This window comes from Bison bison, unplaced genomic scaffold (assembly GCF_000754665.1).
Source record: "Bison bison bison isolate TAMUID 2011002044 unplaced genomic scaffold, Bison_UMD1.0 scf7180017864289, whole genome shotgun sequence".
Taxonomy (NCBI): domain Eukaryota; kingdom Metazoa; phylum Chordata; class Mammalia; order Artiodactyla; family Bovidae; genus Bison; species Bison bison.
The window spans coordinates 20979638-20992279 of NW_011494861.1; the positions used below are offsets into that span (position 1 = coordinate 20979638).

General features: G+C 42.2%; 1 protein-coding gene across 1 annotated transcript in view; it reads left to right on the top strand.

Annotated features, from left to right (window-relative positions):
- Positions 1 to 11355, top strand: part of AXDND1 (axonemal dynein light chain domain containing 1) — an 80153-nt gene extending 68798 nt beyond the window's left edge. Inside the window, exons 22-27 of the mRNA XM_010850253.1 lie at positions 1716 to 1820; positions 7479 to 7561; positions 8413 to 8651; positions 9268 to 9385; positions 10530 to 10650; positions 11125 to 11355. Coding sequence (XP_010848555.1) covers positions 1716 to 1820; positions 7479 to 7561; positions 8413 to 8651; positions 9268 to 9385; positions 10530 to 10650; positions 11125 to 11355 — 897 coding nt within the window. The remainder of the gene's footprint in view (positions 1 to 1715; positions 1821 to 7478; positions 7562 to 8412; positions 8652 to 9267; positions 9386 to 10529; positions 10651 to 11124) is intronic.
- The last annotated feature ends 1287 nt before the right edge of the window (positions 11356 to 12642 follow it).

Genomic DNA, 12642 nt, shown 5'->3' on the forward strand with positions numbered 1-12642 from the left:
AATAAGCAGGGTGACAATATACAGCCTTGACATACTCCTTTTCCTATTTGGAACCAGTCTGTTGTTCCATGTCCAGTTCTAACTGTTGCTTCCTGATCTGCATACAGGTTTCTCAAGAAGCAGGTCAGGTGGTCTGGTATTCCCATCTCTTTCAGAATTTTCCACAGTTTATTGTGATCCACACAGTCAAAGGCTTTGGCATAGTCAATAAAACAGAAATAGATATTTTTCTGGAACTCTCTTGCTTTTTCCATGATCCAGTGGAAGTTGGCAATTTGATCTCTGGTTCCTCTGCCTTTTCTAAAACCAGCTTGAACATCAGGAAGTTCACGGTTCATGTATTGCTGAAGCCTCATTTAGATTTACCCATACTTGCATGCACAGTTATGTCTTTATTTTCCAAGGATAGGGTGCCCCTCTTCCTTTCTAAATTCAGCCCTTTCCTAACTGGCCTCATTCACCTATACAACTGATAACTACACAATCTACCTCTCACTCTGATGCTGTTTCTTTATCCTTTCATTGCCATATTTTTCAAATAGTTGTTTAAACTCCTGGTCTCCACTCCTCAGCTCCCACTCTGAGCTGCCTTTTCTCACTCCCCTCAGGCCATCCACACTTCTCTTTTCCTTATCCTGTCTCCACCCCTGCCATGGCATTAATAATAAAAATAACCCTTATTGGGGCATTTGTAATAATAATAATAATGAAAATACAATGATAACTACCAATAATTGAGTGCCTACCACGGCCTATATGCTTTGCATGTTATCTCTTACTTACATAATACAACCTCAAGGTAAATATTATTGTTCCCATTTTACAGATAAGAAAACTGAAGCTCAAAAAGGAACTGATGTACTGAATACCATATGCTATTAAGTGGCAGAACCAACATTCAGACCTAGTTTAGTCTGCCATAAGAGCCCTTGTAATTCCTGGGTGGACTACTATTTTCTTTTTCTTTCAGAACTCATGATTACTCTCCATTTTGTCTTAATTTACTTCCCTGGGGTGTTTCTTTGCTGTGAATAGTTTAAATATTGGCATGACCCCAGACCATGACATACATCCTTTACTCACTTTACGTACTGTACAAAAGAATAAAAATATTGTATAACACCCATGCCTCTTTTGATCAGCATTTTCTGCTTTTCTTCTGTTATAGTACTTGGCATATAAAAGGCAAAATATATGGAATACATTATTTTTTGGCCACTAAATCTGTCATACCTATTAAATCTCCTCCTTCCCTTCTTCTGACATCTGAGTTCAGGCCCTTTCCTTCCTATTTTACAAACTCCTATTCAGCTTTCAAATGTCATTTCACTGTAAAAAAAAAAAAATAACAAAAACCTAAGGTGTCTAGACAAAATGCAGGGCCCTTTTCTGGGTACACATAGCTCTTGGAACTTACCTTTATGATCACAGTAATCATGTAGACCATAATTATTTTATTGGTTATCTCTCCCACAGTCCTATGAGTTCCTGAGGTCTGAAAGAAATCCTCTTTGTTCCACAGTTACTTCCCTTTGTCCCCACTTCCCTATCCCCGCTAATTTTTCCCACAGTGTTTCCTGTAAGTCTTCTAAATGCTTCCTGAATGATGAAAACAAATGGAAAACCAAAGCTTCAGACATGGTACCAGGCAACTTGCCCTGCCACTGGGTCACACACCAGCTCACTAACAGGTCTGTGGTATCTCTATGCCCTAGAAACCTTCGACATCCACAGAAAAGGAAAAAATCATTCGAGTCATTGGAGAAGATGAAAATATTCATTCCCAACCTCTATATGGAACAGATGCATTGTCTTCTTGGGTATGTATCTGCAACTCAGCTACGAAATTCAAAACTAGAAAATTTAATATTATGTAAAAATTATATGGATCTAACATAACTTTTAGCATTTCTAAGAGAACGCTTAAGTAATATATTTTCCAGATTTATTTTTCTCCCAGCATCATCCTTGGAAAAACTCTTGTTTGTTCACAAAAACTTTTCATTCTCTTCCTTAAAACTCATTTTAAAATCAGCATTTCATCCCTTTCTTTAACTTAACAATATTATGGTCAATATTTGATCAATTTAAAAAATGTATTTGTTCAACAGACTCTATTGATAACTGTGATAAGAACATACCAGCAACCACAAGAATTCCTGAGGAACTGGAAACCTTTAGACAGTAGCTATGGAAACTCAGCAGGAAAACAAAGTTAAAACTCCTTCACAAAAAGTTCTAGGATCATTTACACTTAAGTTAGCTCTAGATTTGTATCTCTCTGTACAGGATGCCATGACTTTAGGAATCTCTGGGTGGGCTTCATCCCACTAACCCCCTGAAAATGGTATGCAACATTCTGTCTGTATAGTCATACTGTGCATTTTCTTGGGGAGCAAGGGGATGTGCTGGAAATCCATAGACATCATCAAATTTCTCAACCTCAAAGTTAAGAACCATTTCATTGCTAGGAGTCTGACCCGTCTGAGTAGGAACAGGCATGGCGAGCTGTGCTGAGGGTACTGGTGGATAGCAGCTAGATCACTAAAGTGGCTGCATGGTCCAGAGTAGAGGCAGATTGCAGGGATGTATGTGAAGGGAGGTTGTAGGAAATAGGCTCCAACTCTGGGAGGAACTGGGTGAAACGATGTGGAGAGTTAGGCAGGAGCAGGCGAAGTTGGAGAAAGAGTGGTGCAGGGGGGTTGGGGGGGTTGCAATCACATTCTTCCAAAGTAATGCCTTTTTAACAAGTTTCTAAAATTATATGTTAATATGTCAGTTGATAGGCTTCCTAGGTGGCTCAGTGGTAAAGAATCCGCTTGCCAATGCAGGAGACACAGGTTCGATCCCTAGGTCAGGAAGATCCCCTGGAGGAGGAAATGGCAACCCACTCCAGTATTCTTGCCTGGAAAATCCCATGAACGGAAGAGCTTGGCGGGCTACAGTCCATGGGGTCACAGGGTCCGGCACGACTGAACTGAGCATGCACACATATCAGGTGAGAAGACTGTGAGGCAAAGATGTAGGGGTAAACGATGCAAATGCAATGTCATGAGACATATTTTCTAAAAAAGCAAACAAAGGGTAGCACTAGAATGAGAACCCCCCACCAGTCCCACCCAAAACCTTCCTACCCCAGATTTTCTCCCCTGAGGTAAAAGCCCTGCTATGCTATCCTGGCAAGGCATCAGTGTGCGTGCTAAGTCACTTCAGTCATGTCCGACTCTTTGCGACCCCATGGACTGTAGCCTGCCAGGCTCTTCTGTCCATGGGATTCTCCAGGCAAGAATACTGGAGTGGGTTGCTGTGTCCTCCTCCAGGGGATCTTCCTGACCCAGGGATCGAACCCTTGTCTCTGTGTCTCCTGCATTGGCAGTCTGGTTCTTTACCATTAGTGCCATCTGGGAAGCCTGGCAAGGCATCAGGGTCTGGCCTACAGTGTGGCGAGAAGCAGCCAGGAAAACAGAAGCCTGTAGCCTGGGGCAAAATGGAGGGTGCGGTGCTTGTCTTTGATAGTGTAGGGCTCCTGCGCCAGGATGCCACAGTTCCATCTGATACAGTGTGGTGCCGTGTGGCGAGCCCACCTGAGGACGATGCGGTCCAGAAAGTCTATCTCTCGGCTTTGAAAAGTTGCTAATGTTCTACCATAGATCCCTGAAAACCCAACTGGCCAGGTTCTCATTGACCCTGAGGCCTAAAATGGACTAAAATGCCATCCAGATGTACTTGCAAGTTCCTTGAAATAAGGGAGAATCACATTCATCCTAGGGGTGGTGACTGGACCACTGCACAGGTAGAAAGGAATCACCAGGTGCTCAAACAGAGGGGCCCTGTGTGCTAGGCAAGCGAAGACAAAGTTGATCTTTGGGGACGTCGGTACCCAGAGAATGAAGATCCTTGACCTGGAGGAGGTCAGAGATTCAGGGTGGGAGGTGGAGCCTGGGGGAAGGGTGCTGTCTTGATGTGGACTGTGCTGTGGATTCGGTGGGGCAGGAGGGGCCTTGGCTCTGTGCTCTTTCCATTCATAAAGACATCGGGGCTCCCTGAGGGCAGTTTAAGATTTTAAAACTTCCACTGTAGAAATTTCTTTTGCTTTGTTTGCTTGTTTTTCTTTTATCGTTTTTTCCCCCCTGTCTTTCTTTTTTTCTTTTTGACAGACACTTGGCCTCTGGCCCTAAGAGTGTAGCAACCATTTAGCAGGGCTACAGATCCAAGGCACTGGTTCTATTGGGCAGTGGCTCTCTCTTTTTATGGTCTGCAAACACAGCTCCCAGGAGGCAGTTTGATTGACACTGGGGAAGGAAAGAGAAAAGGAAAGAAGGGACAGAGAAGCAAAAACCTTGTGGTTTGCAGGTATAACTTGTCATGTCCACCGTAACTAGGAGAGGGAGAGGGATGGACTATCAATTATTCAAAACTCTCTTCACTTAGCTGGAAATTAGGACTTTGTGGGATTCCTGAAGACTGTACTCAAAGCAGGAACCGTGCACAAAACTCCGCCTGCTGTGCCTGTTTCAGGCACTATCCTGTCTGGCACTTCCTGATTTCACTGGTGAATCAAGTGACCCCAGTAAGCAGCCCTGACTCTGCCTCTGCGCATCCTAAGGTGCCGCCTGATTTAATCAAGTCTGAGAACTTGCCGCAGGGCACCCCTTGTGGCCCTCTCTGAATGCGAATCATTTCAAAGTTGTCCCTGGAGGAGAAGCAGCCTGAACTCTGTAACAATTCGCTGACGGGTGGAGGTATGGGAAGACTAAATTCAGCAAACTCTCCTGGAGGCTACCCTCAGTGTTCAGCTGACCCCAGGCACTGCCCCCTGCTGCACGAACTGGGTTGCCTAAGGCTCAGCTACCCTAACGAGCAAGATGTTAGGAACAATCTCTTTTAGGCCTGCCTTCAAACCACAGGTTCTGCCTGTTTGTAAAGAGTTGTAAATTTGAGGGAGACGGGAGATTTTTGCTGATTACCTCTAAACTCCTTTGAAAGAAAGAGTAGGAAAAAAAAAAAAAGAAAGAGTAGGGGTCAGACTTGGAGGATCAGCCATATTTCTTTCACTGAGCTAAAGGAAGCGCTTAGAAACCTGTGTTTTCCTTCCACAGTACCGTGTATCCCCGGCGTAGGTATTAAGAGCAGTGACCAAATTATCCATCTTTTAATGGCAGCAGGGAAGGGTTCTTGGAATTGGTGGGTCCGGAAAATATGTCCAAAGCTGACAGGGTCACTGTGGCTGGCCAGGCATTCAGTACTGAGCATTGGATTCCAAGGAACTGGGTCTGAAGCCAGATCCTCCCTGAAATAGTCTCAAGCTAAAGATGTTAGTCCAATCTAAAGCCCATTAGTGGGTTTCCCTGGTGACTCAGTGTTAAAGAATCCTCCTGCCAATGCAGAAGACACAAGTTTGAATCCCTGGTCAGGGAAGGTCCCACACGCTGCAAAGCAGCTAAGCCTGTGCGCCCCAACTATTGAGCCTGTGCTCTAGAGCCCTGAAGCCACAACTACTGAAGCCATTGCAATGAGAAGCCCGTGCACCATAACTGGAGAGTAGCCCCTGCTTGCCGCAACAAGAGAAAGCCTGCACAGCAATGGAGACCCAGCACGGCCAAAAATTCATTAAGCCCATTAGTAGAGTCAGACCTCAGGAAAACCAAGCCCAAAAGGCCAAAGGTATAATCGGAGTCTGACAGAGAGACTAGCTGCAAGCCACAGCAGGCTGGCACAAACAAGGACGGCCCAATGCTGTTGCTTCCAAGGCCACGTGGCCCGTGTTTGTCTCTATTAAGTGGGCGAAAGAGCGTAAAAGCCAGAGGAAGCTTCAAATATGGAAAAAGGGCTCAAGGCAGAGTCTCTGTGATTTCCTTTGAGGCATCTATATCCAGTGGGCTTCCCAGGTAGCTCACTGGTAAAGAATCCAGTTCACCTGCCAAGCATGAGATGTGAGTTCAATCTCTGGGTTGGAAAGACCCCGGGAGAAGGAAATGGGAACCCACTCCAGTATTCTTGCCTGGGAAATCCCCTGGACAGAGGAGCCTGGTGGGCCGTGATGCATGGGGTTGCACAAGAGCTGGGCATGACCTAGCAACTAAACAACAACAGTCTGTATCCATATATATGGCTGATGCAGGGAAGTTTGCTCCTTGGCATACATAGAGGCCATAATTCTAGAAACCCAACCATCCAGCATTTTGGACCATGGGAATTTCCTACTGAAGGATTTGAAAAGGACCACAAAACATTAATCTGTACTTGGTGGTTTCAAAACAGAGGAATGCTTCGCTGGCACATTGTAACTAAATATCTGTCTTTTGAATGAATGAGGAGAGTCAGAAGGCTGAAAGATACCGTTCACAGAGTACAGTCCTGATCTACTTTGGTTTCCACCTGTAGTTAAAACTGCTTCATGTCGCTGTACAAATCATGTGGAATTCCAGTTCCAGAAGCCTCTTCTGTGAAAAACCTTCCTTTTGGATTCAAAGAATAAATAAATTAGTAGTATGTGCTGTATAAGCGAGGCCACGTGACCCACATTGCTGGTCCAGCCCGAACAAGGACAGATTTATTATCCAAAGAGGAGGCAAGACAGAAAGGGGAAAAACATGTGACTGAGACAATAGCAAAAGAATAAAAGAGCTAGAGGAAAAGTGAACTCGTTTGATAGTTTATTTTTGCTGGTTTGCTTTTAGAAAAAGTGAGCGTAGTGCAGTACCATGTGTGACTGAGGATGGAGAGGCCAAGATGAAGGTTTTGCTTTAACCACTAGATCTTTCTGTGATGATGGCAGGCTGCCTATCCTCTTAGGTCCCCCTTTCCATCTAGAAGGTGGGGTTTACCTTTTACATGTCTCTGTTGGGGAAATGTGGATAAAAGAGATTTTTTAAAGTACACAGGTCTGGAAAAATGCCTCATAATGTTCATTTTCACATATAGTTTTTGTCTTCTAAATTTTCTCTTTTGTCTTCCTCTTATTTTGTTTTCTGGAGTATATTTAAAGTCAAAATAAGTAAGAGGTTTTTTTTTTTTAATATATTTTCTCTACTTTGATATCTGAAGTTTCCTAAGAAATGGAAAGATTTGATTGGATTATGCAATGTTATGTGCTTAGTGAAGTAAATTATTAATGAGAGAAATATAATTGATTTCCTTGATATTTAACTTGGTTAGAGAAATATGTTTGCCCTTCTCTTTATTTTTTAAACTTTCTCTTCTTTCCCTGCTTCTTTTTGTTGATATTGTTTTCCCTGCTTCTTCTTTACAACTCTAATGTAGTTTTATATCCACCTAAGTATGAATAATTGGCAATCTGGTATGGTATTTGGCCACAGTAAATCCCTGTTCTTCTTTCATATTAAGAGTGTGTTTAATCATCTACTATATAAATATGAATAGTAGAAAAAGATAGCTTGGTCCAGAACATCCTGAAGAAGGAGGCTATTTACTGTTGGGACTTTCAGTTCATTCATAGTACATACTTTTCTTGTCAGAGAGAATCAGCTCATCAAGGTACATTGGCCCCAAAGTATCTTGAAGCAATGGCTATACTTGATCGCACACAGGAGAAGTTAATGTAAGTATGAGACACCAAAATGGTAAGAAGACAGAGATTGTTGTCCAGGAGATCTAGCTGAGAAATGCACACTTCTTGGCTTATTTTTCGTTCTCCTGTTTCCTTTTTCCTTACAAGCAGGATGGGTACCATCAAATCGTCTGGAGGCAATGAATTAAACTGCTCCAGTAGGGACAGCTGTCCTCAGCTACATTGGAGATGGAGGAAGTCCAGTGTGTGTGTGTGTATATAGGGTGGGAACAGAGTGTGAGGAGTGATCCAGCTCAGTATGTTTTAAAAGATGAGCTAGAGAAATAAATGGAACTAGAAGAAGCTATTGTGTGCAAGAAAGAAGGTTACATAACCCAAACGGTAGGAAGGACAATAGAGTTAAGATGGCTAAGAAACTATGAGAAGAAGAGATATAGACATACATGTTCTAGTTATTTAAGCACACTTCAAACTGGTTTTTGCTACTGTAAGATCTGGTTTTAAAGGTGCTGGAAAATAAGGGACACTATTTTGTTTGCTTGTTGGATTATATCAATATAGAGAAGCCAAGCTTAATCACTGAAAAGGGTTCCTTGGCTATTGGTGGAGAATTCCAAATATCCAAAAGTCAGTTTCATTAAGAAATTATAAATATATTCTTAAATCGCACCATGACTGCAACTCTGACATTACCTTCCAGAGTAGCTCCTAGACCCTCAATTCTTGGCTAAACATTGATGCTGCTGCTTTCTTTGTTTGTGCTGTTCATATATATTCTTCTCATCCCACTACCTTTTTCGGACAATGAGTTTCTAGATCTGAAAGATACTTTTTCAGACCTTTCCATTTTATTGTGTTTCTCTGGACTTTGTCAACATCAGAGAGGTCGAAAGCAGAGCCAGACAAGCTGAGGAGAGGTTTGATGATGTGAATGAAAGACTTCATTATACCCTTATAAGAAATAAAGAACTGGAGAAAGAATTAGAGGAAGTATTGATGAAGTATAAAGTGAAGGAGTCTGAAGTAGAAGAAGAAGAAAATGAAGCAGAAAGAGAAGAAGAAAAAGAAGAAGAAGAAGAAATCAGACCACAAGACAGATCCTCAAAATCTCCAAAAAAAGGTGAGCATTGCTTTCTCATTTTTGCTTCATTTGGAGAAGGAAATGGCAACCCACTCCAGTATTCTTGCCTGGAGAATCCCATGGACGGAGGCGCTTGGTGGGCTACAGTCCATGGGTCGCAAAGAGTTGGACACGACTAAGCGACTTCACTTCACTTTATGAGTGAAAACTTGATTGGGTCATAAATATTTTAGAAGAGCTTACTATTTTTCGTGGTGATCTACTAGTTTATACTTCTCCTAGGAATCCAGACACACACACACACACACACACACATCCAAATGACTAACAATGGTGACTGATAAACTAATATGAGATACAATTTTAACTTATAAAACTGGCAAAGCTTTTTAAAAACAAAGAATACAGTGCTGGACAGAGGGCGCAAAGTAGTTTTACAAATAATACTTGTGGGTGGACAGACAGGTATAACTCTTTGAGAAAGCAGTTTGAGAGTGTATATGGGTAGGCCTCAAAAATATACATGTATTTTGACTTAATAATTTCACTCTTGAGAATCTAGTCAAAGGAAATAATCACAATTTTTTAAAGCTAGAAAAAAAGACCAGAACAAATATGCCTAAGCATTGATATACATTGTCTCTGGTTGCTAAAGGTTTATGGGGAATGTTGTCTTTAGTTTTTAGTACTTGGTGGATTGGCTATGATGAAAATAATCTTTATTCAACAAGAAGAGGAATTTCGCTCTTCATTTTCTTATCTCTAATTAATCTGTAATCTTCCCTCAAAGAGTTTTTAATATCCCCAATATTGGAGGCTATTTTTTGATTTTTGCTTTCATCTTCAACCTGCAGTCTGTTCCCAGGACAGCTTCTGGTGCCAGGGGTGGTACTGGGCAGATATCTATTATCTATTTTTCTCTGTCACCTCTGTCTCTACCTCCAGCAAAAGCAGTAAGTTGGCCGGTCACTCACAGTCTCTGGCCCAGCTGTGCTGTATCCTGTCAGTACTGGAGCAGGAGGAATCTGAGTCCATTTTCTCTCCTTCTGTTAACTCTGAACTGGTAAAATGTTAATCATTCCCGGTGTGAAGATCCTTTAGCCTTAGGTCTGAATGTATGTGAGGTAGTTTTCATGAATTAAAAAAAAAAATTTATCTTCTATTGTGGTGTGATTTTATCCCAATAATCTAGAAACTAGACCTTCCCTAGATTGTTGTTGCTAAGTTGGGTAAGTTGGGTCTGACTCTTTGCGACCCCATGGACTGTAGCCCATTAGGTTCCTCCACCCATGGTGTAAATTACTATATGCAAATCACAGAAAAGGTCTTCGTGTTAACAACATGGGATGAGTGACTTTAGTTTCGTCCATTTCCATAAAAGTCTTGGGGACTAGTTTAAATACAAAAATAAAACATTTTAATAATTTTAGGTGGAGGATAACTATTCAGTTAGGTCCCAGCCTGCAAACAATAACCCACACAACAAGGATACAACCCCTCTTCTCCCTCCTTTCCACACCCCTCATCAGAGTCACTGCTAGGGATTCAAAAGTAGAGGATGAGAAGCCTTGCAAACCTTAGGGGATCAGGCTGCTAAGCAAGGCAATCCCCATGCCATGCAAGTGACCTAAACATTTCTCTGAAAAATCCACAAGTTAGACATTCCTTAGAGTTAGCAGGCAGCTCCTTTGAAAAAAAACAACACATGCAGATACCTTGGAGCAATCTGACGTGCATATGGAACATACTGGGTCATATTTTATGAGTTAGTGCAGGGAGATCTCTTCTCTCCTAATCGTTGTTCAGTGAAGGAATGGAAAATCATACAGTGAAGGAAGGAGCCTTGTGAATGCTGAGTAAGGAAAAGATTTGGATGGAGTAGGAAGACATTTATTTTTATGTCATTATTTTTAACAGCAAATCACTGTGTTCTGAATTATTGATGGAGAAAGGAATGGAGCTTGGTGTTTACAAAGATGAATGTGGCTTAGTCTCTGATCAAAGTGAGGCCTGTGATGAAGAACGGGGACAAGACAGGGTGTGAACAAGGGGACCGTTGAATGCGGGAGGAAGATGGCTGCAGCCAGTCAGAAGGATTCTCAGACAACTGAGAAGCTTCGTTTCATGGTGCAGTCAGACAGCAGGCTTGTGTAGGATCTGTGCATGACAGATTGGAGGGAACAGGGACCAAGAGACACACAGGGGTACAGCCATGGATATGGGAGGGTTCTGGATACCCAGCTCTATTTGAAAATTTTCCCCTAAGTTTGGGGTATGTACTGGAAGGAAGAAAGGAAGACATATTGTTCTTTCTCTTCTATCCTCATTACCCATAAACTTTGAGAACATACATTCTCAATCCCAGTAACCAATGTGGAGTCGAATTTTGGGCACATGGTTTATAGCTTGGGGCTTACTCATGCAGACAGAATTTTAAAAATGCTTTGTAAAATCAAAAGTCCTTAATGAATATAAGGTATTATTACTACAATAATTGTTTTGGTCTTTTCAGAGATACAGCGCAAGGAGGGTTCTAAATCCAAACTCCGGACTAAATCCAAGACGAAACCCAAATAGCAACCACAGGATGCTGGGCTACACCACACCACACCCATCCCAGATATCTCTGCACTTTCGAACTGACAATGTGGTTCAACTGACGGGACTCCCTTTGCAGCAGACAACTCAGGAACATCTTCTCGTTAAAAGTCACAGTGATGGCTCTAGGCAATCAATCAATTAGCTTATTTCCAAAATTAAAAATGGTTTGTGTAAAGGTTTTCTAGCCTCTTCAGTTGATTTCCCAGCAGAAGTCTATGAAAAGTGTCAGCTTCTGTCAAGAAAATTATGCTTTCTGAGGACTTTGAACTCTGCAGAGGAGAATGGCAAATAAAAAGCATTATTTTTTTCAATTTAAAAGAGGGGATCCTGATAACACTGTTAGGTTTCTGCAGCATTTTCAGATTTCTTATTTCAGAAAATAAGAAAGAATCCTTTTAAAATAATTTTAAAATTATTTTTTCCTTTTTAAATATTTTTTTTCTTCTCTTCTTTTTAAATAATTTTATTTATTTATTTTTGGTTGTGCTGGGTCTTCGTTGCTGTGTGGGCTGTTCTCTACTTGAGGTGAGTGGGGGCTACTCTTTATTGCACGGGTTTCTCATTGTTGTGGCGCCTCTTGTGAAGCAAGGGCTGTGGGTGCGGGGGCTTCAGTAGTGGCCGCGTATGGGCTCAGTGGTTGCAGTTCCTGGACTCCTGAGCACAGGCTCAATAGTTGTGGTACACAGGCTTAGTTGTTCCTCGGCATGTGGGATCTTCCCAGACTAAGGATCAAATCTGTATCTCCTGCATTGGCAGGGGAATTTTTCACTGAGCCAGGAGGGAAGACCCTTACTCCAGGCATTCTTAAGATTTATCTAGTCTTCACAATAACCCTGCAAAGTAGGTGGAGGAGAGACTGTTTATCCCCCATTTCTCAGAAGATGAAATTGAGGCCCCAAATGGGCAAAAACTCGCCAAGACCTCAGAGCTAATTGCTAAGACCCCAGCTCGCTGGCTCTGTGTCTGGATTGTCCGACAATGGTGATGGGCCACCAGGCCACTGCTCAGATGACTTCCTTCACAGGGGCCAATGTTATTGAAGATTCACCCAGAATCTCCATTTTTCACTTTTATTGCCTTATTTGTCTGCTCTGTTCATGACCCTGGGTACATCTTGGCATTAGAGATGGACCAAGCTTCAAAAGTATGTTGCAAATGACAAATGGACATCTGGCTGGTCACTCAGCAAGGAGTCCCTCTTACCTCACTTCTCCGGGCTCTCTTGCATTTGTTTTATCTCCCCCTGGCTCCAGACACCTATGAGATTTCTTGACCTGCTTTGGTTCCACATATTTGCTGTTCCTTTGGATTTATCTCCTGGAATTGTAGGATTTTGTCTGTTCCTTAAGCCTCAGAAACCCTCTGACTACAGAGTCCTCAGCCCTGTTTAAACCCAACCCCTGGTCAGGCCTGCCTTGACCCACACATA